The sequence below is a fragment of the Cimex lectularius genome, unplaced genomic scaffold (genome assembly GCF_000648675.2).
Source record: "Cimex lectularius strain Harlan isolate CLEC.00 unplaced genomic scaffold, Clec_2.1 scaffold141, whole genome shotgun sequence".
NCBI lineage: Eukaryota > Metazoa > Arthropoda > Insecta > Hemiptera > Cimicidae > Cimex > Cimex lectularius.
In genome coordinates this window covers 216,178-241,442 of record NW_019392838.1, presented here as the reverse complement: position 1 = coordinate 241,442, position 25,265 = coordinate 216,178, and the positions used below count along the sequence as shown (strand labels likewise).

General features: G+C 34.5%; 1 protein-coding gene across 16 annotated transcripts in view; it reads right to left on the bottom strand.

Annotated features, from left to right (window-relative positions):
* Positions 1-25,265, bottom strand: part of LOC106671612 (ELAV-like protein 3) — a 91,615-nt gene that overhangs the window by 56,517 nt on the left and 9,833 nt on the right. The window contains exon 2 of one of the 16 annotated variants that reach the window (XM_014402587.2): positions 12,474-12,544. The exons of the other annotated variants lie outside the window; for them this stretch is intronic. Within the exon in view, the coding sequence (XP_014258073.1) occupies positions 12,474-12,479 (6 nt within the window). The 5' untranslated portion in view covers positions 12,480-12,544. The remainder of the gene's footprint in view (positions 1-12,473; positions 12,545-25,265) is intronic. 16 annotated transcript variants of the gene reach the window in all.

Genomic DNA, 25,265 nt, shown 5'->3' with positions numbered 1-25,265 from the left:
GACAATAATCCTATTATAGCTCCAATAACCACTGACCGCTTGGAGAATCAGGGTTAACGAAAAAACTCCACCTTTACTTCTTCCAGTAGACCTCAAAAACCGTTTAAGCTACTCAGGTTGGATGATTAAGCTGGAACCTGATGTCTAATAAACATCATTTATAAAATAACGTTAAAGAAACAAAGCATGACTTTATGGACTTATTTACTAGAGCTTTAGAGGAGGGCAAAGAACACCAAACTATATTGAATCCAGAACACCGTCCAACCTATACATACCTATGTCCAGACCTATATCCAGATACCATAAATTCAATGCCAAATTACCTCCTCACTAAAATCTATTATTCCATAATCTAATCTTAACTATCGCTGGTAATTTAACTGCAGGAATATATAGACATTTACTATTTAAGGATGTCATCACTGGGAAACCATCAAGCCATTTACGCCACGTAACCTCTTGTAGCACATTTGCAAGCTTCTATTCTTTTGTTTTTTAAATACAATTTTATACTCAAATTCATTAAGACAGTTACGCCCAAAGTCTAAAATTCGGCCCGTTGTAAAAGTTGTTCCCAAACAATAACAAAGACGTTGGATATTAACGATTTTCATTAGTGAAAGAACTTTCGCCCCAGTGACTCTACGACAGTGATCAATATGAAAGAAAAGATCTTTCATCGGGAGTAAAATGGGGTCTGGCCGGGAGCCAAGCCGGTTTTCTATGTCAATACCAAGTCTGACATTCCGAATGATCCGAGTGGATCTAATTCTGTCTTTCGTTAATTGATCCCCGGAGGTGATGGAAACGTCGACCGGAAATATCTCCTGGGAGGTCACCGGAATCCTAAGCGATATCGATTCATTATATTACACAAATTACATTGAATTGGTCAAGCAGACCACGAAATTAGTGAATTTAATGACTAAAATGAAGTACACTTCACTAAGTCTCCGTGGCCATTTCATTTGTCGTCGAGAATCCAATCCGATTACACGACATTTGAAAAATGGCAAAAAGCAGGGAAAACTCATAAGGTGGGGTTGAGATAGGAAGTTGATGTCCGAGTGAATCCAGGTCACGATAGCTCAAGTGGTAGAGCAGCGGTGTATCTAGCCGAAGATTGTGGGTTCGAAACCCGCTCGTGCCATTAACTTTTTTTCATCTCAACTAAAAACCTTAATTAAATGTAATGTATTAATTGCTCAAGCGGACCACGAAATTAGTGAATTTAATATTACACAAATAATGGAACGTTAACTAGATATAATCGACTACGATTAAAATAAAAGTCCAGCGGGTTACGATTAAACTGCAACATGTGAGTTTCGGAGATAAGTAATGACCTTTATCATCCATTAAAACATTGTCTACTTATTTTTACTACCTGCTTGTTTCTGAAAAATCTGATACAGTTTTCCCAAAATATTCCAAACTTCACGACCTACTACGTGCCTCACAACATCGTTGTGCTAGTAGATAAAAATCTGATACAGTTTTCACTAAATTTTCCTAACTTCACGACCTACTATCTGGCATTCAACAACGTTTTGCTAGGAGATAAAAAATTGATATAGCTTTCTCAAAATCTTCCAAACTTCACGACCTACCAAGTGCCTCTCAACATCGTTGAGCTAGTAGATAAAAATCTGATTCAGTTTTCACGAAATTGTCCAAACTTCATGACCTACTAAGTGCCTCTCAACATCGTTGTGCCAGGAGATAAAAATCTGATAGAGTTTTCACGAAATTCTCCAAACTTCACGACCTACTAAGTGCCTCTCAACATCGTTGTGCTAGGAGATAAAAATCTGATACAGTTTTCACTAAATTTTCCATACTTCACGACCTACTATATGGCATTCAACAACGTTCTGCTCGAGATAAAAATCTTATACAATTTTCACTAAATTTTCCAAACTTCACGCCCTACTAAGTGCCTCTCAACATCATTGTGCTGGGAGATAAAAATCTGATACAGTTTTTACTAAATTTTCCAAACTTCACGACCTACTATCTGGCATTCAACAACGTTCTGCTAGGAGATAAATATCTCGTACTGTTTCCTTAGACTTTCCTAACTTCACGTTCGACTATGTAGCTCTCTGTAATAATAATAATGAAATAAATACATAACTTTGCACGATTAAAACCCGACCAGAAACAAAATTTAACTAAGGATAATTTACTGAAATTTGAACCCCTATGTGTATTTAGTAGTCATATTTGACCTATTAATTATTTCAATTAATTATACTTTTTATCAAATCTCTCGGTTGAGATGTAAAAGCTAATGGGACGAACGGAATTCAAATCCACGAAAATATGGCCAAAAGAGGGAAAATTCGAAAGGTTGTAGGTTGAGATGAAGAGTTGGTGTCCGAGTGGATCGAATTCACGATCAATTTTAAAATTCTAAGGGAAACGGAATTCTACAAATAGAAGAACGGACACGCAAAAAAGGGACTTGCTCGATTTATACTTAGAGATGGGGTAAATGATCAAAAATCCTTACTAGATATGAGCACATATTTTTACAATAGTTGTTTGTTTATGAAGGGTAAAAACTAAGGGTTTCTCTTCCGAAACGTTTATCCGCCTGGGAAAGGGTGGCTGTTATGCCCTCTGGCAAGTTATTTGATCAATACTCGCATCAGTTACAACACGGGGCAATTTTTCAGCTCAACTACTCCCTTCATAGAAACAGAAAAAAAAGAAAACATCTACTCTGCTGTGTAGTTCGGTTCAATATTTCAATAGATAAGAATTGGCTCGTGTGTTCGCAAAGTAGGTAAAAATACTTCTTCAAGAAGAAACGAAGTTGATATTCGTTTACCCCAAAACACCCCTAAATACAATTTTTTGTTAAAAGAAAAAAATATTTTCAATTTTTTCGCTTTCGCATTAAATCACAAAACTAATGGTAACTTTGAAAAACCCCAAACGACCTTTACGAAAGTTTACAAGGCTTTAAAATCCAACAATCGACATGCAAGGGCACAAACCCTGGCTTCTGTAAATAGATCAGAACAGGAGATATAAAATCAAATGTTTAAGGACTTTTTGTTGATTTCGTCCTTAATTTTTTCACTGATAATGATATAAAATCTAAACATTGTTGTTGGTTTAAAAACAGAGAAACTAAGCATTCTAACAGCAGTAATAAAGTTGAATTTGGATAAAACCAGAATTGTGAATTTTTAAAATTTATCATAGAGCATGGACGAGAGAAAAATTTGTCCCTGGCGAATGTCTATTTTTGGTTTGCTGCAAAAATTTGTATTTCAGAGCTTTAAAGGGTGGTTTTAACCGATATTTTTTTATACAATACGATTGTTTAACAACATTTGTTACTCACTTTACTGAAATAACAAGGTTAGAGTTCTTATGGATTTCTCACTTATAATGATGTAAAATTTAAGCTTTGTTGCCATAGTTTAAGAGCAGAAATATTATGGTTTCTAATCACAGTAATAAAGGTGAATTTAGATAATAAACCAGAATTGTTATAGAATTGTTATGAATTTTCAAATTGTCTCTCAATCCAGCTAAAAAATGTCTATTTTGGGTTTGCTACAAAAATTTGTATTTCAGAGCTTTAAGGGGTGGTTATAATGAATACGATTTTTAACAACGTTTTTTACCCATTTTACTGAAATAACACGGTTAGAAAGTTTTTGGTGATTTGTCACTGATAATGACATAAAATTTAAACTTTGTTGGCATGGTTTAAGAGCAGAAATGTTATGCTTTCTAATCACAGTAATAAAGGTGAATTTGGATAAAATCCAGAATTGTTATGAACTTACAAATTGTCTCTCAATCCAGCTAAAAAATGTCTATTTTTGGTTTGCTACAAAAATTTGTATTTCAGAGCTTTAAAGGGTGGTTATAATGAATACGATTTTTTTTCAAGAAAAATATTATTTGATTTACTTTAATGAAGAATCTTTTGGTTTTTGTACTTTTTTACACTAGACTTTTCTCTTCTCCATATTATTTTTTTTATCTCAGATGTAAAACCAGTTCCGATGATATATAAAACCTAGAAATTATGCACAAAAATGGAAGAAAATGATATATAAAACATTATGTGAATTACTTAAGAAATTTTTTTCACGTAGCATAAAGTTATTTCTAGGATATATGCCAGATATCTGATTTAAATAAAATCAAAAAATAAAAAATACGAGCAGACAACAAAATGAATATTTAGGACATTTACGAAACACGTTCTGACCAATAAAAAATGAAAGAACAACGATTTGCCTTTATACTAATATTTTTTTATACAGAAAAACATTATGTAACACATTCATAAATCACCGGCATATGCGCATGTGAACAAAAAGTTACAAATTGCAAAGTTGCATAAACCAAAAATTCATGAAGAACGAATGAATAGGTTTCCTATTAATTTATCTCTTTCATCTTTTGACTACGACGTTGTCTTTAAGTCAAAAATAAATTTTTGTTTATGAGTGAATATAATTGAAATATAAGGAATATCACCGTGAATATAAACTCTATCTCAGATGAGGAAAAAAAGTATTGTTTTTTTAGTTCTTTCTACAATATATCAATTTTAAGGCCAATGAAGATGGCTCGGTAAGAGCCAGTTAGTATAATCTGGATGGATCAAGTTATTAAGTTATCAAATTAGCTAAGATTTTTTCAATATTCACGGACCATTTTTGGATTTAGCTTTGTATATAGAAAAAACAGGCCTACGCAATTTCCTCTTCCTTCAAGTTTAAAAAAAATAAGACTTTTGTGATTTCAATTAATCACACCCACATGGAATTCAGGACGCCAGCCGGGTTCGAGTACTACAGTTGTAAGGGAATTTAATCGTGAAAAGGGATACGTAGTATTTCACGTTGTTCATTGATCACCCACCCTGCGGGGGTTGGTTACATTCAGCGTTTTCAGACCTCTTTCATCCCCCACCTTGTCAGCCGAGGCACTATTGAATGAGTGCTTTCGTATGGAAACCGAAAAAAATAAATCATTGTTCTTTTAAGTCTTTTAACATAACTTTAAACCTAAAAGGAAACAGATCTTTTGAAATTTTGAACGTTGTTAATCAATCGGACTAAATTGCAGACCATTTTCTGTTCGAGACAAAGAGAAACCTTTTAATTTTTGTTTTATCACTCTATCCTTGGTTATTCAATTTTATAAAGTGAAAATTTTTAGGAAAACAAGCTTGGAGGGCTAAAAATCTTGAGTAATCTGCCAAAAATTGATTTTTTCGTTAAAGATCATTTTGGTCTGGGTTGAAATGTCAAAAGCCATTATCCCAAAAATATTTTTTCTGTGCATTATGAAAAAAAATTATACTAAAAACAACGGTCCTAAGGTTTTTAGATGAAAAAGTGTTAGGTTTAGGCAGCCCAACATGTTAAAAGTGCGCACCAATACTGGTCTATTGTGCAATCCCCTGTACTGTCTAGAGATCTTAGCCAAACTTAAGACTTTCCACCAGAACCGAAGCTCTGTTAGTGAATCTCGTTTTCATCCTTAAGGCCTAGATTTTCCAAGAAGTAGGAATCTCATTCTGCATAGGCTCAACTTGATATCTTGGGTGCACAAAGAAATTTTGGACAATGAACAAGCAGACAAACTTAATCTTATTGGCAAGATCAGCACAGCCTAGTTTCTCCGAGTCAATAGATTGTCCAGTCAGCAGTCCTACTATCATTCTGATTACACCTCCTAGGATTTGTAGTTATGAACATATGACTTTCCTGCAAATGCTCAACCTGACAATATATTGAGTGCCAGGGCACAAAGGAATTTTGTCTAATGAAGAAGTGGACAAACCTATAGGCTCATAGCCTATGATTGGGACAGCATGGTCAAACATAAACTCATCCAACACCAAATGGGTCCGGACAAAATAAAAACATAGTGGGCGAACTCTAGAGGTGTCTCACATAGTAACGGTTAAATCAACTCAGGGGAGTGACAAGGCTCACTGGTCACTGGCATCTGAGAAAACACCTACAGAAAATCGATATATTCAAAGACCTCATTTTTAGGTTATGCCATGAAAAAGAACAAACCACCACCAGTGTCATCTTCAAATGCGAAGCAATTGCTCATTGAAGACATAACCTAGGATAAGAAGAAAACCTGAGAAAAATTGCAGTAATGGCAGTCAATGCTTTACAAAAAAGGAACGAGTCAATTAGACTGAACTTATTAACTAGGAAAAGTACCATAAGCCAAAATGCTACAGCCAGAGTGCTAATGATCTTGAAGTTTGGTCCTTTCCCAGTGTTTTAGTGCGCCTATCAATGTTGGTTAAGGTCTGTCAGACAAATGGCCTACTCCTTGAAAGAAGGATCGAGACAATTGAACTGAACCAAGGGACTTGGAAAAGCGCAATAAGCCAAAGGCTGCCTGTATTTGAGGAATACCAAACCCCCGCTTCCTAATATCTTCTCATCATCATCTATTATTATAACTTATTAGTTATTATAACTTCGATCACTCCAAACTCTACTCTCAATTTTTGGCCATACTTCCAGAAGTTGTGAGGTCAGAGTTATGATGGACTTAGCTTGGTCCTTTCCAAGCGTTTGGGGTTTGCCTATGCTTTACGAAGGAAGCTTTTGATCTGCACATCACTAAAAATATGGCGAAGCAATTTTTGGAGTGACACGTCAAATGCCGGAGTGGTTTATAAATTAAAAACCTAATTTTTTTTCTTTTAGACACATCTGGCCGACAAATTTAAAACAAATTTAAAAATAACATATTTATTTTGTTCTGATAGGATTTCTCATTTATTGTGCGTCAAGACTGTAAAGTAAATTAAATATAAAACTGATGATACTCCTAATAGTAGCAAATTAGTAACGCAGGTGATTGAAATACAAGTATGAAATCCTCTAGTAACGATATTCCAGATGTAATAAGGTTTAAAGCTGATGTGAAAAGCTGAAAAGCTCGTATCGATCAAACAGAAAAGGGCCACCAATTACATCAATGTTTTCCTGCAACCATGCAACGATATCACTCACTCTCCTTCTGTCAATTTCCGTTTTCTTTGTTTGTACTTTTTGTTTAGTTCCAGAATTGAAAAAGTTCTAAATTTTGAGACGAATCAAGTCAGAAAATGCTTTTTGAACCTTTGAATCATTTTATTTTACTTCTATTTGTGGGAAATAAGGATTTTCTATAAACATGAACATCAAATGTATCTAGAGAACTCATTCAAGTCATGCAATAGTTTTTCTTCAAGTACCTTTTTTAAATAGACACAGAAACTTTAATGAGGCAAACTTATTCAATAAACTGGGATCATATTAAAAAGCAATAGTAAAGGTTTCAATGCATAAAAATTGATAACTGATTTTCCAATTTCTTCTGCCATAATTATGCATTCGACCGTTTTTTCCAACATGGACAATTTTAAATGGATTTTTAAAATTTTCCCTTATATGTACAGAGAGAAATCAGTCATTATATTGCAATTTGAAAACAGGGGTTTACAATTGTTACAAGGCATCCTTCAAGATTCTGAAATTTCCCCCATAGACAAATTTTATAAGAGTGAAATAGGTGAACACCAATGAAAATTGAGAGTGAGAGCATTTTACAAACTTGGGAAATATGAGGGCACTCTCAACACGACACGCAAGGATGGCAAAATTACACAGAAGACAAACACTTTAAGCCCTGAAGATGATCTCAATACAAGACCGAAACGTTGGCACGATAAAGAAAATGTTTTTCTGAAACCTACATTACACCCGACCGCATCTCACGATATCTGAATAACTTGGGAAATATGTTCATTCCACAATAGATTTTGTTCCAGATGAAATCCCAGATATTTTGAACTACAAGGATCTTTCGAAACTTGATTCTTTGAAATTTCAATTTAGTGCTAAGCCAAATGTAGGCACATAGCAGACAGGTTATTACTAGTGACTAGAAAATAAAATTGGACCCATAACAGAACCTTATGGTACATTACAATGGTCATTGCCTTACATTACAATTGTCTGAAAGGACTATCTTAGTTCACAACGATCTTATTATTTAAAATTTTCTACCGATAACGGGTTTCTTTCTATCAATTCCATAATATTTTAATTTTTGAGCAGTTCATGTGGAGCCTCATATTGATTTCTTTAAAAAAGATCTATTATCTGTTTTACAAGGTAGTATCCAGCAGTTGAAAGTCTCCTCCTTTACACACACTGTCTGACAAAAGTTTGAAATACTTTTGGAAACAAGACTGGAAAATAAGGTGCGGAAGAACTTAGTACTTTAATCTATTCAGTCTACCTTGAGACATGTGGCGTTGTCATCTAAGGTCATTAAGATTTACCAATCCGGATGGTTTGTTTTGCCAAGCTTTCGATGCATTTGGTCAATTTCAATAGGAAATGATGACTTTTAGGGAAAAATGAAATAGTGGATGTCTCAAGCATAGACCATATGTTTCTTTTAGGTGTAAATTTGAGTTTGGCATGTGTCATAGCACCCTACTGGGTCAGTTTTCAATCCCGGCTTTGTTGGATTACTCAAACGCGTTTCAACATTGCGTCATGTTCAGTGAGGAACTGCCAAACCTCCAATCACCGACTCGCAGACAACACCAATCATCAACCCTTATGATTGTGGACTCATTCGAGTTCTTCACTTTGAGTAATGTACTACGTTATTATTCTTTTAAGAAACGACTCGTTTTTTAACTTAAGAAGCACTATTTCTTGGAGCGCAACTGTCACTCAGGTCAAGAAGTCCAACGAGCTTTTTGATTTTTCAAATGTACTTTAAGTAACTTGAATGCGTTTTCATTCAGTTTGTTAAAGATTTTCATTCACAGTAAGCTTGATTATCGACGGAGGTCTTCCTCTGGCTTGTAAAAAAGAACCGTAGTGATCTTTCTTGCAGCCTGGAGGGCCGAACGATCAAATTTAACCTTTCAAAAGCATACAGCATGAAAATTCTGTCTAAATGTTCATTTTTGAATTTGTACTAAAGAGTATGTAAAGAATTGGGAAGGTATTCAATATAAACAAAAAAGAAAGTAATAACTGCATCATCAACGTAATCATATTGGTAGTGAACAAAAAGCTAATAAAATATCGCATGGTATTTCCGTTCTGAAGGAAATTTAATGAATTTCTATCGTGCTGTATGTTCGGTGTATGTTCAACCATGGTAATGTTTGAATATGCTGTGGCGTATAATTGGGCGAAATGGATGACCCGGTCGGTCTGATGCCGACGCTGAGGGCCTCTTAAAGCGCGCGTGCCACTCTAGTTAAGGGGCGTAAGGGCAGTAAGTTTCGACTACTGAGGACGACGTTTCATCGATATTGAAATGTGGCCAACTCAAACTCTAAGGCTAATACAACCCCAATTGAATGGAGACGTAAGCCCAATTAGGTTTAAGTCTCTAGTAAATGGGAACGCGAATGAATGAAAACAAAAAGGATAAAAGTTTTAGTTGCTACGCAACGTCGTGAGATCCTTTCCGAGATTTTTACCTAAAAGGGAGCCGCCCCTCGTCCTCTTTTTCAGCATTGGAATCTCAGTTAATTATAAATCGAGAAAGGTCGAGACAATGGGGGGAGGGTGAGAAAACAGGGTGGGTAAAGGTAAAGTCAGGTTCCTTTCGAGGTAGGTCTTTTATTGACTCTGACTCGGGGGGTTAGAATTTTATTAAAAAACCGGTAAATTTTCGTTTCAATAAATTAATTCTCAGAGGATGTTTTTTTAATGAAATGCTTAACACATTTTTTTTCTATGAAGCATAGACACAGAAATAACAGATCCCATGTTTAGAACAGCTGTTATGATTTCATTTTTGCCTATAGCAATAAAATTATAAACTTACAGCCAAAGGGTCAATATTTTAAACTATTTCTATAAGAAGGAAATTTTAAAAAAATTAGAAATGAGATGGGTGTTGGCCTGGGAGTCGGTGATCCTATGGTGGACCGGCATAAGGTCACTTACTGGGCCCGTTTTCACCCTCGGGTTTGTTGGATTGCTAAAACGCGTTCGGTATGACGTCATGTTCAGTAAGGAACTGCCAAATCAAACCTCCCGGCTTCGAATTGGCCACTCCCGACTCACCCATAGATTCCTACTTGAAAGAACTCCTAAACATATATGTCCGCTCTGTAAAACTACCATCACAATATCCCACATCCTAATAGATTGTCCTTTATACACTTCTAAAAGATCCCTCCATCAGATTCCCAAAGACCTCCAATCCATACTAAGCAACAACTCAACATCAATAAACAAAATTTTTAACTTCTTAACAGACATCCAACTAATTGATAAAATCTGATATCCCATCCCCTCAACTCTTGTTTCCTTTGCTGGTTCCCCATGTTGGCGGTGTGGTGCGGCTGACTTCTGGCGACGCCCGTGCGGGGACTCGGGTGCTGGTCGGCCTTGGGCTGGATTGAGGGGTGCCTCCCCGGACTCTGAGGTCAAGGAATCTCCAGCGAGCTTAGAGGAGGTGTCGATGGTGACTAGACACCGACCCCTCCTCGATAAAGTCCTGCGCGCAATATTAAGACTAAAAGCATCAGTTGCGAGAGATCCGTGGGGTTCCGTTCTTTCTAGGCCTGGGGCTGCCACTGCGCCGGGGTCTGCGGGGGCCTCGCTCTGAGGGGGCCGGGCTGCACCGTTAACTTGCACAGACTCAAGGCTTAATGACCAATAAGGTTTCAGCCTTTAAATTATTTAAAAAAAAAAACAAAAAAAAAAACCTCCGATCACCGACTCGCAGACCAACACCAATCATCATTCCTTATGATTGTGGACTCATTCGAGTTCTTCACTTTGAGTAATCCAAAAAAACAGTGAAGACGGACCCAATAAGTGGCCCTATGCCGGTTCAGCATAAAAAGTAATCGCTGTTCAGAAACTCAAAATGATGAACAAATATCTCATCTCAGGAAGTAACAGAACTTGATCGATCTTTGCATCAGCTGGATCGGACGGCTGAATACAAGCTACAAAAATATTCACCATGTTTTTTAACTGATTAATTAGATATAAAAGAGCATGGTTAAGTATTTGATTTTTGAAAAATAAATTTTGTGGTTCAATCGTTCTTGGCACATTAAATTTAATTTCGTATTCAACTGGAATCCATTAGGAAATTTTTTTCACCTTGGTGATTGATTTGAGGCTCAATGGCCGACATTGCCCGATGATTATTTTGATAAATACCTCATAATACATCGTAAACTTTAAAAGTCAATAATGCTTAAGGTCTGTCAGAAAAATGAGCTATTATTTCTTTAATGAAGTATCGAGTCAACTGAATTGAATGAAGTAAGCGTTTGATCTGCACATCACTGAAGATGTGGAGAAGTTTAATTGCGGTGGACAAAGCAAATTACACCACTCAGAACTAGGAAATCTCATACACTAAGCGTTGACCGATTATTTTTTCAAAATTTTATTTCCAAAAATGGTTAACTTTTTTATGACGATTTGTAGCAGTTCTTGTACATAAGCTTTTGGTATGCACACCATGATCGTAAGTAAAGGACCGAAAAAAAATAAAAAAAAAATTGAACATTTTTATCACTTTTTATCCTAAAAAGGTCAACGGGTATTGACTGGGGATACCCATTGTCGTCCAATTGAGTCGTCAAATCAATCTTTGGAATTTCACTATCTCATAAATTCCGGTTGGCAAATTGTCCGCCTGGCGGTTGTTAATTGCGATCCGTGGATCTGCCATGACGTCTCTCCCAGTTAATATATCAGAGGATCTGTGCTTAGCTTTTGCGATGGAATTTTCAAGGCTCAAGGCCGGGGCGGATCGATAAAGCTACTGCGAACTTCCGCGATCTTCCACGATCTTTCAACCAAATGGGTTATGGAGGAAAAATACGATAATTTTTTTTCTCTCTCTCAGGTTTTTGAACTATCAATTAATTTATGACACCTTTTTTGTATATTTTGACAGGTGTTACGTGTTATGTATCTATTTGTTGTGACATTCTACATGCTGAAATGGTAATTATATATACACCAAAAAAATGCGTGCATAGGATGTATGTTGATAGGGAAAAGAAACAAAAGAGCAAGAATTGTTTCATAGATTAAAATTATAAGAAAAATCAAGATTGTCTAGGACCTTTTAAATTGTATATTATCTAAGTATAAACAAAAATAAAATCTACAATTTTGGTTCTTAGTTTCAGCAAAGTGTTGATTTACAAATAAACTAACAGTTTAGCCTTGTGAAAAAAAAAGCTATAGACATAAAATGGACAATACATTAAACCTAAACTAAAAGACCATCTAAAAATTAAATTAACAAGCAAAATAAAATAAAAAGACCATGACAAAGGGGATCTCTAAACGGTTTTTTCAAATAATAATAACTGGTTTGAAAGTGCAAGTTCTAAACAACGAATTTTGTTTTAACACTAAGACACAATGAAGCAAAATCGTTGTTCAACTTACATGCATTACTTCCAGTCACCAGTCGTCTTAATCTCCAATCAACAAAAGAAGAAACAACTTATGAAATCTACCTAAAATAGATGACCAACAATTTTAGATATAGAAATACAACTAATAAAACATTTTTTTTTAAATAAATAAATTTTTGTATCTTCATAGCCATGTTTCTTTTTTTTCTAAACTATTAAAACACATTTGATGAGCCAATTGAGAAAAAGTCCAGGAAAATGACACGAGAGCTTTCCAGCACATTTATCGAGATGCTTGTGACACATATGAGGTTTGTTCCAACACAAAATCACAAACCAGTTGCCAACTAATCCGTGATTTATGACTGCGCATGCCCGAAACATTGACTGATCACGGATTCTTAACTCTGTTGGTTTTTTCCAATCTTGGACTTTGGCCGAAATTTGTCAGTCAAAAACCATAAAATCAATCAGTCAATTGTCACTCCTCTAGCCTTCTTTTACAGGACAGATTCAATTTGTGCGATGTTCTCATATATTCTTTTCGTATCGGAATAAATCTCAGACTGCTTACAGTAATTGGTTCTGTGACAGCAGATTTTAAAAAAAAACTTTAATTTTCAAATTATATTGTGTATCTTACATCTTCAAACAATAATTATTATAAGGAGAAAATGCAATATACAAAAATGATTGAATATAAATGCATAATTAATGACTTTTCTTACAGTTTATATATAGATATATAGGTCTGTATACATTTACTGTATTTTTTACAATTTATATACATTGTTCCGACTTCATATACTATTATTTAATTAATTCTTGTTTCTTTATTTTTATATCATACGTTATATTCAACCTACTTTTGTACTGCTTTTTTCTCTGTATAATAAATATTTCCTCCAGATATAAAATACATCATATAATTACACCTGCACAATTCCTTAACATTTTACAAAATGCGTTTTTATTAAAAAAAAAATGTTTGTAACACTCGAAAGATATATTTTTATTTACGAAAATTTAAAAATGTTTATTTCTAATAAATTTGAAAATTAAAGTTTTTTTTCTATCTTGTTATATTCTCCATTTTCACATATTTTTCAAATTACGCGTATAAATTATAAAATTCTTTTAAAAAATACATAACTAATGTTTTTTAATTTATTTTAAGTATTTTTTACTTGTCTATTTCTTCAAAAATAAATACATATATAAGAACATATTTTATATTTTTTTTCACATATAATTCCGGCCGCTGGTTAGTAGATTTGACGAAAGAGCTGGAAAATATCTGCGCATGTCCCAAGTCAAATCCTAGGACTGTTTTATAGGTCAAAACTGGCTTGAAAACGTGTTGGAACGGCCGACTGACAGTTTAAGTTTGGTTTTGTGGCTTGAAGAAACGCCAAAACTCCACTGCACATGCGCCCGCCGGTTTGCGGATGGTTGGAACGCGTGATGGAACAAACCTCAAAAAAACAAGTCGAACAATGGGAAATAAAGAGCATCTTAAAATGAAAAATGTAAACTTTTGTCAAATATAACTGCCTTAAAAAATGGGATAGGATGTTAAAAATAAGACATGCATACGTTGATCAAAAGTTTTTTTTTTCAAATTTCAAGCAAACCAAATTTTCTTCAGCTCTGAATAGGAGTAAAAAAATTAGAGGGAAATAGAAATTTTTTTTTCATATTTCGTTATTTTAGGAGAGTTTTTGGACTCTTTTGAAATATTGTGGATCCAAGGGAAAACATGAAACTCGGTCGTAAATTTAAATTTGTCCATTTGTAACGGTTCTGGGTTTGAATGTCAAATGTCGAGAAGTTTTAACGTACTTTCGAAACTCATAAACCCTCGGGTGATGGTTTGACAATAATAAATTTTCTCCCCAACGAACGATTGTTTTGTTTAAGTCAGAAAATTTATCACACACCGGCCCAGCTTATCTTAATCTGTTTGATTGTAAACAGTTGGAAATGTAATGCCAAAATCTTGTAGCAAGGCTTTTTTTTCAGATAAAACAGAGGTACGGCTTTATATTCATTTTAGAAATTGGCCTTTGCTCTTACCTCGTCGTTTTTAAAGACACGTTATTTTGATAAAAATAGGTCGTTACGTTAATTTTTCTTTTCTTTATAGCTCATTTGTTAAAATTTATTAAAGGGGAACAACGAGTTTTAACTACTATAAAGCCAGATAAGTTAGGTCTGTACGGAATAATCATTCCCGGTGTAAAATCTTAAAATTTCATTTTAATTATTGGCCCCGATTAAAATTTACACCCCGATTTTCAAAATGAAATAACAGCTCTTTGGAAGTTGGCAGGATCCATTCCTGCACCCCTCCGGAGGGTGACAAGTGTGCGTGCGAGGGGGAGAGTTTAGTAACCCCGACAGATGTGCGGGGGACAGACGGGGAAAAAAAATCATTTGTAGAACGAGAATGGGCCCATGGGGTAATAACGAATATGCCCCGCGAGGTAAAAAAACAAGTTTAACTTACATTTTACATTGTATGTACACACACCACACACACAAAAGATAACACTGGACGTAACTGATTTTGTCCAAGTCGGGAGGAAATGCAAAAGTCGAACAGTTAAAAATCAAAATGTCCAACTTAAACTAGTTACAGGCGGCAGAGGAGCATATTAAATTTACGGACTTTAAAGAAACTCTTTGAAACTCTCGGTGATACCATGCCAAAAAAATATTAGATGTGTAGGAGCCAAAACAAAATTTATGTAATTTAAATAATTTTTCTTTATTATAGTATTCTGTCTTTGTTGTGCGCGTATTTCATGGTGATTATCATTCTATTTATTTATTTTTTTTTTATTTTATTTTTTTTTTTCCGGGGCTTCCGACATCTAGGTCATTTCAGCCCCCACTAAGTCTATATTCTATACACGTTCATACAAATAAATACATTTATACACTTAAATACATCCATACAGTACACTCATTCCGTTTGGTCGGTGGAGTACTTGATATTCCTCCACCGACCTACACTTAAACTAAACTAGATTGGGGTACTTTTATAAATATTCCGCCATCGACCCCGAACACACACTCACCCGCTTTCATCGTTCGAGGGGCGATGATGACGTTATATTCACCCTCACCCCTCGCCATTCACGCTAATAAATACATGCACACAGACAAAACATATAGACACATAACACATAAGACATACTATATACAATAAAAAACCCCAATTTTCCCTAAGAAGCGGAACAGGGGACTCTGAAACTCGCTACCATGCTCGAGGACTCTTCTTAAATCCGGCGGCATGCCTACACGCTCTCTGTATGGAGCCAAGGCATGACACGCCTCTATTATGTGGGACACATCGAGCAACCTTTCTCTGCATAAAGAAATTATCATTCTATTGTTGTTTTCTTTTAGCCAGGATAAGAAAATTATATGGAGGATCGAATTAAACGTATATAAAAGGTCAAAAAAAGGACATTATCAGTAAAGTAGGCCAAAAAATCTTTTTGTTAAAAAACAATTTGAATTTGTTTTAAGCATCTTTTAAATCCTTTAATTTAATTTTATTTTAATATTCTTTTTTTCCTTTAATATTTTAAATTTTTTAGGGTTTTTTGTTGTCTGATTTTTCCAAAAATTTATATTTCAGGGTTTTTTCTGGTTGCAGAAAACGAATATCGACTTTCTTTCTGCTGAAAAATATCTTAACCTACTTTGCTAATAGTACGTTTTTTAAATTTTTTTTTTTAAATTTACTGTATTACATCAAATGTCAATTCTGTAACAGGTAACAACGTGTGTAAATAAATAGTACAAAACAAGAGAAAATTTGTAATAATATAAATACGTGCATGATTTGCGACCACCGATTTTTTCCCGAAAAATCGCGAATAATGGCGATCACTTCGAGGGGGATTTTCTATTCTACATGAAATTTTCCAATGTTTTAGAGTACAATCAACTACACGTACATGACAAACTTGGTCTCCACAAATAGATCAGAGCCGGAAATATACCAAAACATTTGGGGTGGTTTTGTTGATTTCACCTTTTTTTCACTTATAGTGGCAAAACTTTCTTGGTATAGGTTAAAAGCAGAGATATTAAGCTTTCTAAACGGTGTAATAACGTTGAATTTTGGTAAAATTCAGAATTGTTATGAATTTTCAAAGTTGAACATAGGGCATGGAGAAAAATTTGTCCCTGGCGGATCCAGCCAAAAAATGTCTATTTTTAGTTTGCGTCAAAAATTTGAATTTTTAAGAGCTTTAAAGAAAAAAAAAGAATGATAAGAACGAATACGATTTTTTTTTCATAATTTTTTCTCCTACTTTACTGAAACACGACGTTTAGGGACTTTTTGTTGATTCCGACTTTAATTTTCTCACTTATAATGGTAAGAACGAATACGATTTTTTTTCATAATTTTTTCTCCTACTTTACTGAAACACAACGTTTAGGGACTTTTTGTTGATTCCGACTTTAATTTTCTCACTTATAATGGTATAAATCTAAACAATGTTGGCATAATCTAAAAGCAGAGAATTTAAGATTTCTAACGGCTGCAATAATGGTAAATTTGGATAAAAACCAGAATTGCTATGAATTTTCAAATTATCTACGAATCCATTTAATTTTGATTTGCTACAAAAATTTGTACTTAAGAACTTTAAAGGGTGCTTAAAAGGAATGCGCTTATTTTTGCAACAAAAATGTTTTTTGACCTACTTCAATTGTAACTTTTTATATATCTAATCTGATTTAATACAAATTCCATTATTATTTTCTCATCCGACAATATATATAGATATAAGCTCAAAAATGAGAAAACTTCAGCTTTCCAACTGTTGTAATATCGCGGAAATTGGAAGAAATCAAGAGGAGTTACGAATTTATCAGTGGAACAACGGACATCATCCTGAAAAAAAGAGTACCCCTTTCCAATCCAGCCCAAAATGTGGTTTTTTGTTTGCTCTAAAATTTTTAAATTACCAGCAGGTCGACCATGAAACTATTACAAATATCATCATGAACTCATGTGTGCTCATCGCGTGGCTTATGGCAGACGGGCAATTTGCTCGAAACCGTACAGCAGAACAGAAACGCTCTGGCAAGACTCGGACTTAAAAATTTTGATATTGAATATTATTCTATAGTAACAATAATTATTCATTTAAAAGAGGAAATTTAAATGCACTTTGGCTGCGGAATTTTTTCTTTTAGCAACCTTGTGACAGCAAAGTTCTTCACAAATCACTTAAAAGATTTACTGGTGGAAAATGAAGTTTGATGTATAAGCCATCATTGAGGTCAAGTAAAGCAGGAGAACGTCGTTGGAGGAAATATGCCAACAGCTGTGTCGAAGCCCTGCGATTTCGTCGATTGATTTTTTTAGACCAGGTGTTCTCTGATCCGTCTATCATGATGAAACGGGCTTTAAGACAATTCGTTTCGTTCAATTATCCTATTTTTACTGGCACACGGCCATTTATTAATAATCTGAATACTGCCGATAAGGATTTTCTACTGTTCAATTAATATTTCAGCGTCGATATTTTACAATTGTTAACTAAGAAAGAGATTTATTCACCAACTTATCAAATTATTTGAAAAAAGTAGCTAAACAGCTTGTTATTATTATTATCAAAGTTATTCAATCAAGGGTCGATTCAGAGAGAGTGAGAGAGAGAGAGAGAGAGAGAGAGAGAGAGAGAGAGAGAGAGAGAGAGNGAGAGCGAGAGAAAGAGAGAGAGTGAGAGAGAGAGAGAGTAAGAAAGAAAAGTCTCAAAAATTTTAGGCCAATGAGAGCCTATATAAACTAAACCACCTCATACCTGAAAGATAAGTTTTTTTTCCAATTCTAGTCTATTCCTTTAGTCATAATCTGTTTATTCAGTTCTGTCATTATTTGCCATCTCTAGTTTTTTAATTACTTAATGCAATCTGAATGCTACTTATTGTTACCTCCAACCTTTCCTAGGCATGTGGTTTTGCTCTAGGATGTTGCAGCTTTTTATAACACTTTTCCTACATTATACTGATTTTTATATTTTACCTTGAATTTAATAATTAAAATTAATAAAAATTTATTCATTCATAGTTGTTCAAACGATCAAATAAAAGGTACAAAAATTATCCCATCACGTAAACTATCGTATTTACACAAAAATGTACTTTTTATTTTAGTTGTTATGTATTTCTTGGGTGTATGAATATTGACAAATTGTTCCAGATTGAAGACAAAAACTACATAAACGACTTATAATTTATACCTATACATAAATTTCGTATAAGTACCTAGTCATAGATCAAGATAACATCACAAAAACCCGCCCAGGTTCATACACGGTTGACCCACGGGCACCTGCTTCTGGGCCGAAGGCTTCTCAGGTGCCACGTATGCAGGGAAAGGTTGTTCGATGGTCCCACATAATAGAAATTTGTCATGTATTAGCTCCTTACAGAGAGCGTGTAGGCATGCCGCCAAATTGAAGAATGGTTCTCGGGCACAGTATCAAGTTTTTGGGCCACCTGCTCCGCTTTTTGGAGGACGCGATTTTTTTAAATTTTATATAGATCTGTTTTATTTGTTTTGTGATCATGTATTTTGCTTGAGTTCGTGTATTTATTAGCGTAAGTAGTGAGGGGTGATGACGATGAAATATAGCTTTATCATCGCCCCTCCTGCAGTGTGTTTAAGATCGATGGCGGAACGGCGATAAAATTACCCCATCGACCATAATTTAATTTAGCTCGATGGAGGAATATTTAGTACACCAAAGACTAATCAGAATGAGTGCAATGTTCATAGGCGTGAATGTATTTATTTGCGCGACTGCAGTATTCGTTCGTTTTAGGCTAGATTATAGTTCGCATGCGTTGGTGGGTGAAATGATCAAGGATCAGCACATTGTTGACCAGAAAAAGATGGGATTAAATAAATGTTACAAAACTTGCAGAATTTACTATAGACTGTACTAATAATTTAATTTATAACGCTTCTTTTATTCTTGCCATTTTTTCCTGTAATGCAGAAGAACTCAATACTTAGCTATTCAGAAATCGTGAGATGCGGTCTGGTGTGATGTAGGTTTCAGAAAAACATTTTCTTTATCGTGCCAACGTTTGGAATGGCACAATTGCACAGAAGACAAACACTTTGAGCCCTGAAGATGACCTCAATAAAGATCGAAACGTTGGCACGATAAAGAAAATGTTTTTCTGAAACCTACATCACACCAGACCGCATCTCACGATTTCTGAATAATTATTGATTAACAATACTTTATTACAATTTATTACAATACTACAATTATTACAATACTTTTTTATTTCAAATTAATCTCAAATAAAATTGTAAAGGTTGTGCCGGGATTCGAACCCAGGACCGCCCGGGTGGTAAATTACTTGCTAGGAAGAAGCATTTTTTAAAATATATTTTATTTAAAAAAAAATTAAATTGAAATATGAAAGAAGAACAGAAGGAAGTATTATTTAATTAAGATATAGATGTTGTATAGTCAATATCCAGTCAGGTTAGCCATATATCAATAATAAATAATAATAACGAACAAACTAGACATCGTAAAGAGGAAATAAAATACATATTTAAAAATATATATATAAAATATATTTAAAATAATTATGTTAAAAAGATCTAACTCTACAGAAATAATATATAAATAACAAAAGGGAATAATGAAAGGATAAGGCTTAAAACCATACATAAAGAAACACAGATAAGACGAATTCAACATAAAAATACAGTCTAAACATCAGGTAATATAAAATTTCATTAATAAAAATACAATAAATTAGAGGTAAAAATTAATATTAAACATTCTTTAAAAGGAAAACTAAAAACAAAAGTTAATAAAAAAAAAGTTGAAAAATACTTACCGTGAATGAGTAGGTTTTCCTAAAATTTCCTATAAACCTTATCGTAAAATTCGATTGAATTCTTTAGAAAAATAGTATTAATGTAATATTTAGTATTATAAAAAACGTAAAAGTTCTTGAGACAGAATTAAATGGATTTAAAGTAAAATAATTTGATTCATTAATACAGAAGGGCCTAAAGTCCACTACAGGTTTTATGTCGTGGGCGAGGGGTCAAAGCACCGTTCAACACTTTGTTTCAAATCATTATCAATTAAAATTCAAAGGGATATAGCGGGATTCGAACCCAGGACCAGGGGGTTAATATGAATAGGATGCCCTAACCAATCGGCCACTGCGTTGTGGATAGGATATATTTGGATTATATATAAGTTCGAATCTGCACATGTATGTACACATACACACGTATCCAGAGTTAGCCTATCACTTCTCGCAGTCCAGCTTTTATACTTTACAACAAATTAGCGGCAGACCTCGTTCTACTCCCTCTGCTGTCAACAGCGCCAAACGCATCCAGTCCCTAGATCCAAACCGATTCATACTTTCTTCACTCACTCTTAACTACATTCTCTCCTATTTACACACCAATCATTGAATTAGGGTGGTGGGGAACTCGATATTCCTCCATTAACCTTTGCACCTACTATACTATAACTTACCTAATTGATCGATGGTGTACTCAATATTCCGCCATCAACCTTCAACACTACACATTCGCACTAATAAATACATTCACTCTCAAGACATACCAGGGACACAAAACAATCATTGCTTTATCAAATAAAATAGCCTTGTTTCCTCAAAAAAAGCGGTACAGGGGACCAAATACGATACGCTCTCTATACAGAGCCTAGGAGTTGCATCCTTCAATTGTATGAAACACATGGACCAACATTTCTTGGCATGATAGATTATATATATATATATATATATGTGTGTGTGTGTGTTGTATTATATTCTAATAAACGTTATTAAATATTCACTCGACCTTTGTCATTTTTATTTATACTTTTTCCTCCTTTTTAACAAAACCGTCTTACAAAGGTCTATGAAATCCATGTATATTAGCCAAAGCCCATCCTACGGTAAATATAATTAGATATTGAATTTTTGAGCAACGGTTGATTTTATTTCACGATGGTAAATAAAAAAAATTGAAAAAGGAAAACCTTTGAAGGCATTAAATAAAGTTGTTTAAAATCGAATTGAAAGAAGGCGGCTAAGGCCCAGGCAACCTCTTACGCCTTTTCAAATCATCGTGGGGTGGAGGGCGGTTGGGGAAAAATTAATTTTCACCGGCTTACAAGAAAACGAATTACCGAAGAAAATCTCATCAGAATTTCCCTTGTCCCTAATTGCAATTAAAAAAGGCGGTGATAAAAATGGCCGGACACGGACAAAGCGATGAAGCCGAAATTGTGAATTTATTTTAATCAGCCTCTCTTAATCAGATTGCAACATATATTTTCAAACGAGGGCATTGACACTATATTTCTAATGATAATAATAACGACACGTTTTTAAGTATTTCCATACTGTTAATGTTTAGAAACTGAGCTTCACCTAATTTTAAATAATCTCATTAGAAATGCAGTTTCTTGTTCTCAAGATATATTTCAACATTCATCGATTTAAAGTAAGAAAAATAATTGGTTTTGTAATTTTTTTAATGATGTAACATGCTCTAACTGCGATATTTTCCTAAAATAGGCCCTGATGATGATATAATCGTTGAAAGCTCGACTAAATCTTAAAGAATTGTCGTTCTGTTGTAACCTCACCGAAGATCCTTTTTCCCAAGTTGTTCAACAGCAGGTCGATACATCATCTCATCCTTAAAAACGACAATGTATGATCGACTACAGGTTAAACATCTTGGCAAAAGGGTGGTTTTTGTCTGGGTGTACGGACCCATAGGCCTGGAGGGAAACGAAAAGGCGGAAGAGGCGGCTAAAGCCGAGACGTCTCAACGTCTTAACTTAACCACCGTGGTCCGGCCCTGACGCAAACAATGAACAAAACAACACGACATGATGAATTGGCGTCGGTGGGCCGGATCGGCAGAAAAGCTCTCACAAGAGACACACAAGAGCATTGTGCCCTCGAAGGACTGACTCGTAGAAGAAGGCCCATCTACACCCGATTAAGGATAGGCCATGCGAGATTGACACACGGAATCTTACTTTTGGTCCAAAGCCCGCGTTTGTTGCTCAATGTGTCCCATCTAATTGAAGGGTGAAATTCCTTGGCTCTATGTAGAGAGTAAGAATCCTGCTAGTAAGCTATCCTTATATGAAAATACTGCTTGAGAGCGGCGAGTATCTGCGTCCCTGTTCCGATTTTTAGAAGAAACAAGGTTCTTTTATTGTATCTAATAATGGTAGTTTTGTTGTATATAGTACTGATAGTTGTTGAGAGTGAATGTATTTATTGACGTGAATGTGTAATGTAAGAGGGCTGATGGCGAAATACTGAGTACACCATCGACCCTCAATACGCTTAGTTAGTTATTAATAGGAGGATGGAGAAGGTTGGTCAATCGCATAGAAGATATAAGTTATTGACAACACCCGGAGTTCAACCTTGGTGGCGGCCGGACGGATAAGCCGATATCTGACCCCGGATTGTTGACACCTGAGATGGGTGATTTTCGAAGACTGCCGGTAAATTATTTTAAATATAAATTAAAGCTGAAAACGTTTAAATTAACGAGAAATTACCCTTAATAAAAAGACAAGGAGGTGGAAAAGTGAAGTTTAAATTTTGCGTCAAAGTATTAATTAAAATTTCTTCCAAAAGCCCGTACAACGGCTTCCTCGGAGTGAAAACTGTTTATATCGGGTTGGTGGGTCAATTCAATGTGCACTGATTGGTCACTGTCTAAATTTAGGCCCCTGGATTGCCGTTTAGACGGAATATCTAATAAATCGATAAAAGGGCGGGGTGACCCTTAAAAACAGCTCAACCGTGCCCCGAAGGTTGAAAATCGCGTTCAGCGTCACCCTCGTGGCCGAGTTTACATATTTTAAACTATAAAGTGTTCTGGAACTACAAAAAGAGTAAGTGTTAATATGTCGTGTTTTTCCCCCAAAGATTATCACGTTTAAGGATCTGTAATTGCCAGGGGTTTTTTTTTTTAAATATACTTTTCATACCGTCAGAGCACTACGGCTCACGCTGCACCCGGAGGGCACGTGCCATGAGAAACCAGCCAATACTGGCACTGACCGTGAGGAATTAATGGAACAAGGAGGTCTCGAGGCTATCGTGGATTAACGTGACGTGGCAGGTTCTCGAGATGGGATTATGTAGAGAAGGCTCGAGCAGTATGATGGATGGATCGAGAGGATGGTGTGAAACTATAGTGAGGATTGTGGGTTGGTAGTGACGTAGTATGGAGCTTCGGAGGGTTTTGTCTCGTAGGATGCACTGGACTTTGGCTTGGCAGAACCCCGCAGTTCCTCTTCGTAAGTCCAAAGTGTTCGCAGTAGTCATGTATAAGGTTAGTTTAGTACTGACGGTCAAGACGTATTTATGCCTTAGAAGTCTTTGTAGTTGTCCATGTCTTCTGTTAAGTTGTTGTTTCTTAAGTCATGTGTGATTACTTCCACTTCAGTTTGCTGTCTTACGTATAATAGTAACTATTTCACTTGAATTGATACCTGTATCTCTTAGTTTTTGGCCTAAGTGATAAGCAAGTTTTTTAGTTTTTCTGTGATGCACTCGCCCAGTTAACCAAGTTTTGAAATTTTAAACTTATATGGATGGAAGAATACGCTCGATTTTTCAGCAAAGCGTGTTCAGTTACTTATTAAGTTTTATTCGAGGGAATGTTTAACAACCAATAAATCTGAATAATTAACATGCCTGATTTTTATCAGATTCGAACCAAATGAATCTTTTCGTCTAGTTAAACATAAAAAACAACAACAAATTTTGATGGACTGTTTTGTACAATTGTATATATTTGCATAAGGTGTAATAATATGTGCAATATGTTTTTTTTTAAATTATAACCTAAAAATACAAACTTTTGGGTAAAATTAAATTTATTTTCAGTTGTATATTAGAAATTTAAGGCAAATGTAAATATATAATCTGTCGAGTCAGAATTTAATTTTAAATCCAAAATAAACATAAAAAACATATGCAGATATGTAATAGCTTATTTATTTTATCAGCCCCTTTTATGCAGGGTGAGTTGAACTTGTCCCCCTCTATATAAAAATTTATTCTATAAAAATAATTACCCTAAAACACTAATAAATCTAGCTATAAAAATAAAAAGAATTAGAGATAGGATAAATTTACTTGAATTAAGTAAAATTGTGTAATCATTGTGTGCTTGTAAATACACGCATGTTGGAAAAACAGAAATCAACAACAAATCATAGGATTAGCTCAACATGTTTTTTAAACAAAACATAAATTTGAATTTCATAATGCTAAAATTCTTACAAAAGAAAAAATTAAAACAAATAAAATTTATTAGAAACTATCCACAATAACTTAACTGAAAACAATGTTAGTACAAACTGACACACAGAAAACAAATTACCAATATAAAAATATTTTGGATGTTTATAAAACCAACCTAGATAGTAAGTGGAATACGATTTAAAGTGAGCATATTTAATAATGTTATATTTATTAATTATTTTTACTTATTTATTTTTATTGTTATACTTAGAATTACTGATCTTACGTTTGTTATTTACCGTTTTTGCATTTTATACTATTGTTGAGTATTATTTTTTTATTTAAAGTAACTACGCATATGTTTATAGTATTTATTTTGTTTATCTAACTGTCATAAAATAGTATTAATTACGTTAAAATTTATTTTTCACCAAAGATTTTATAGTTTACGTCATATATAAATAAGTAATTGAGACTTCCTTGTTTTTCTTATGATTTTTCCTTC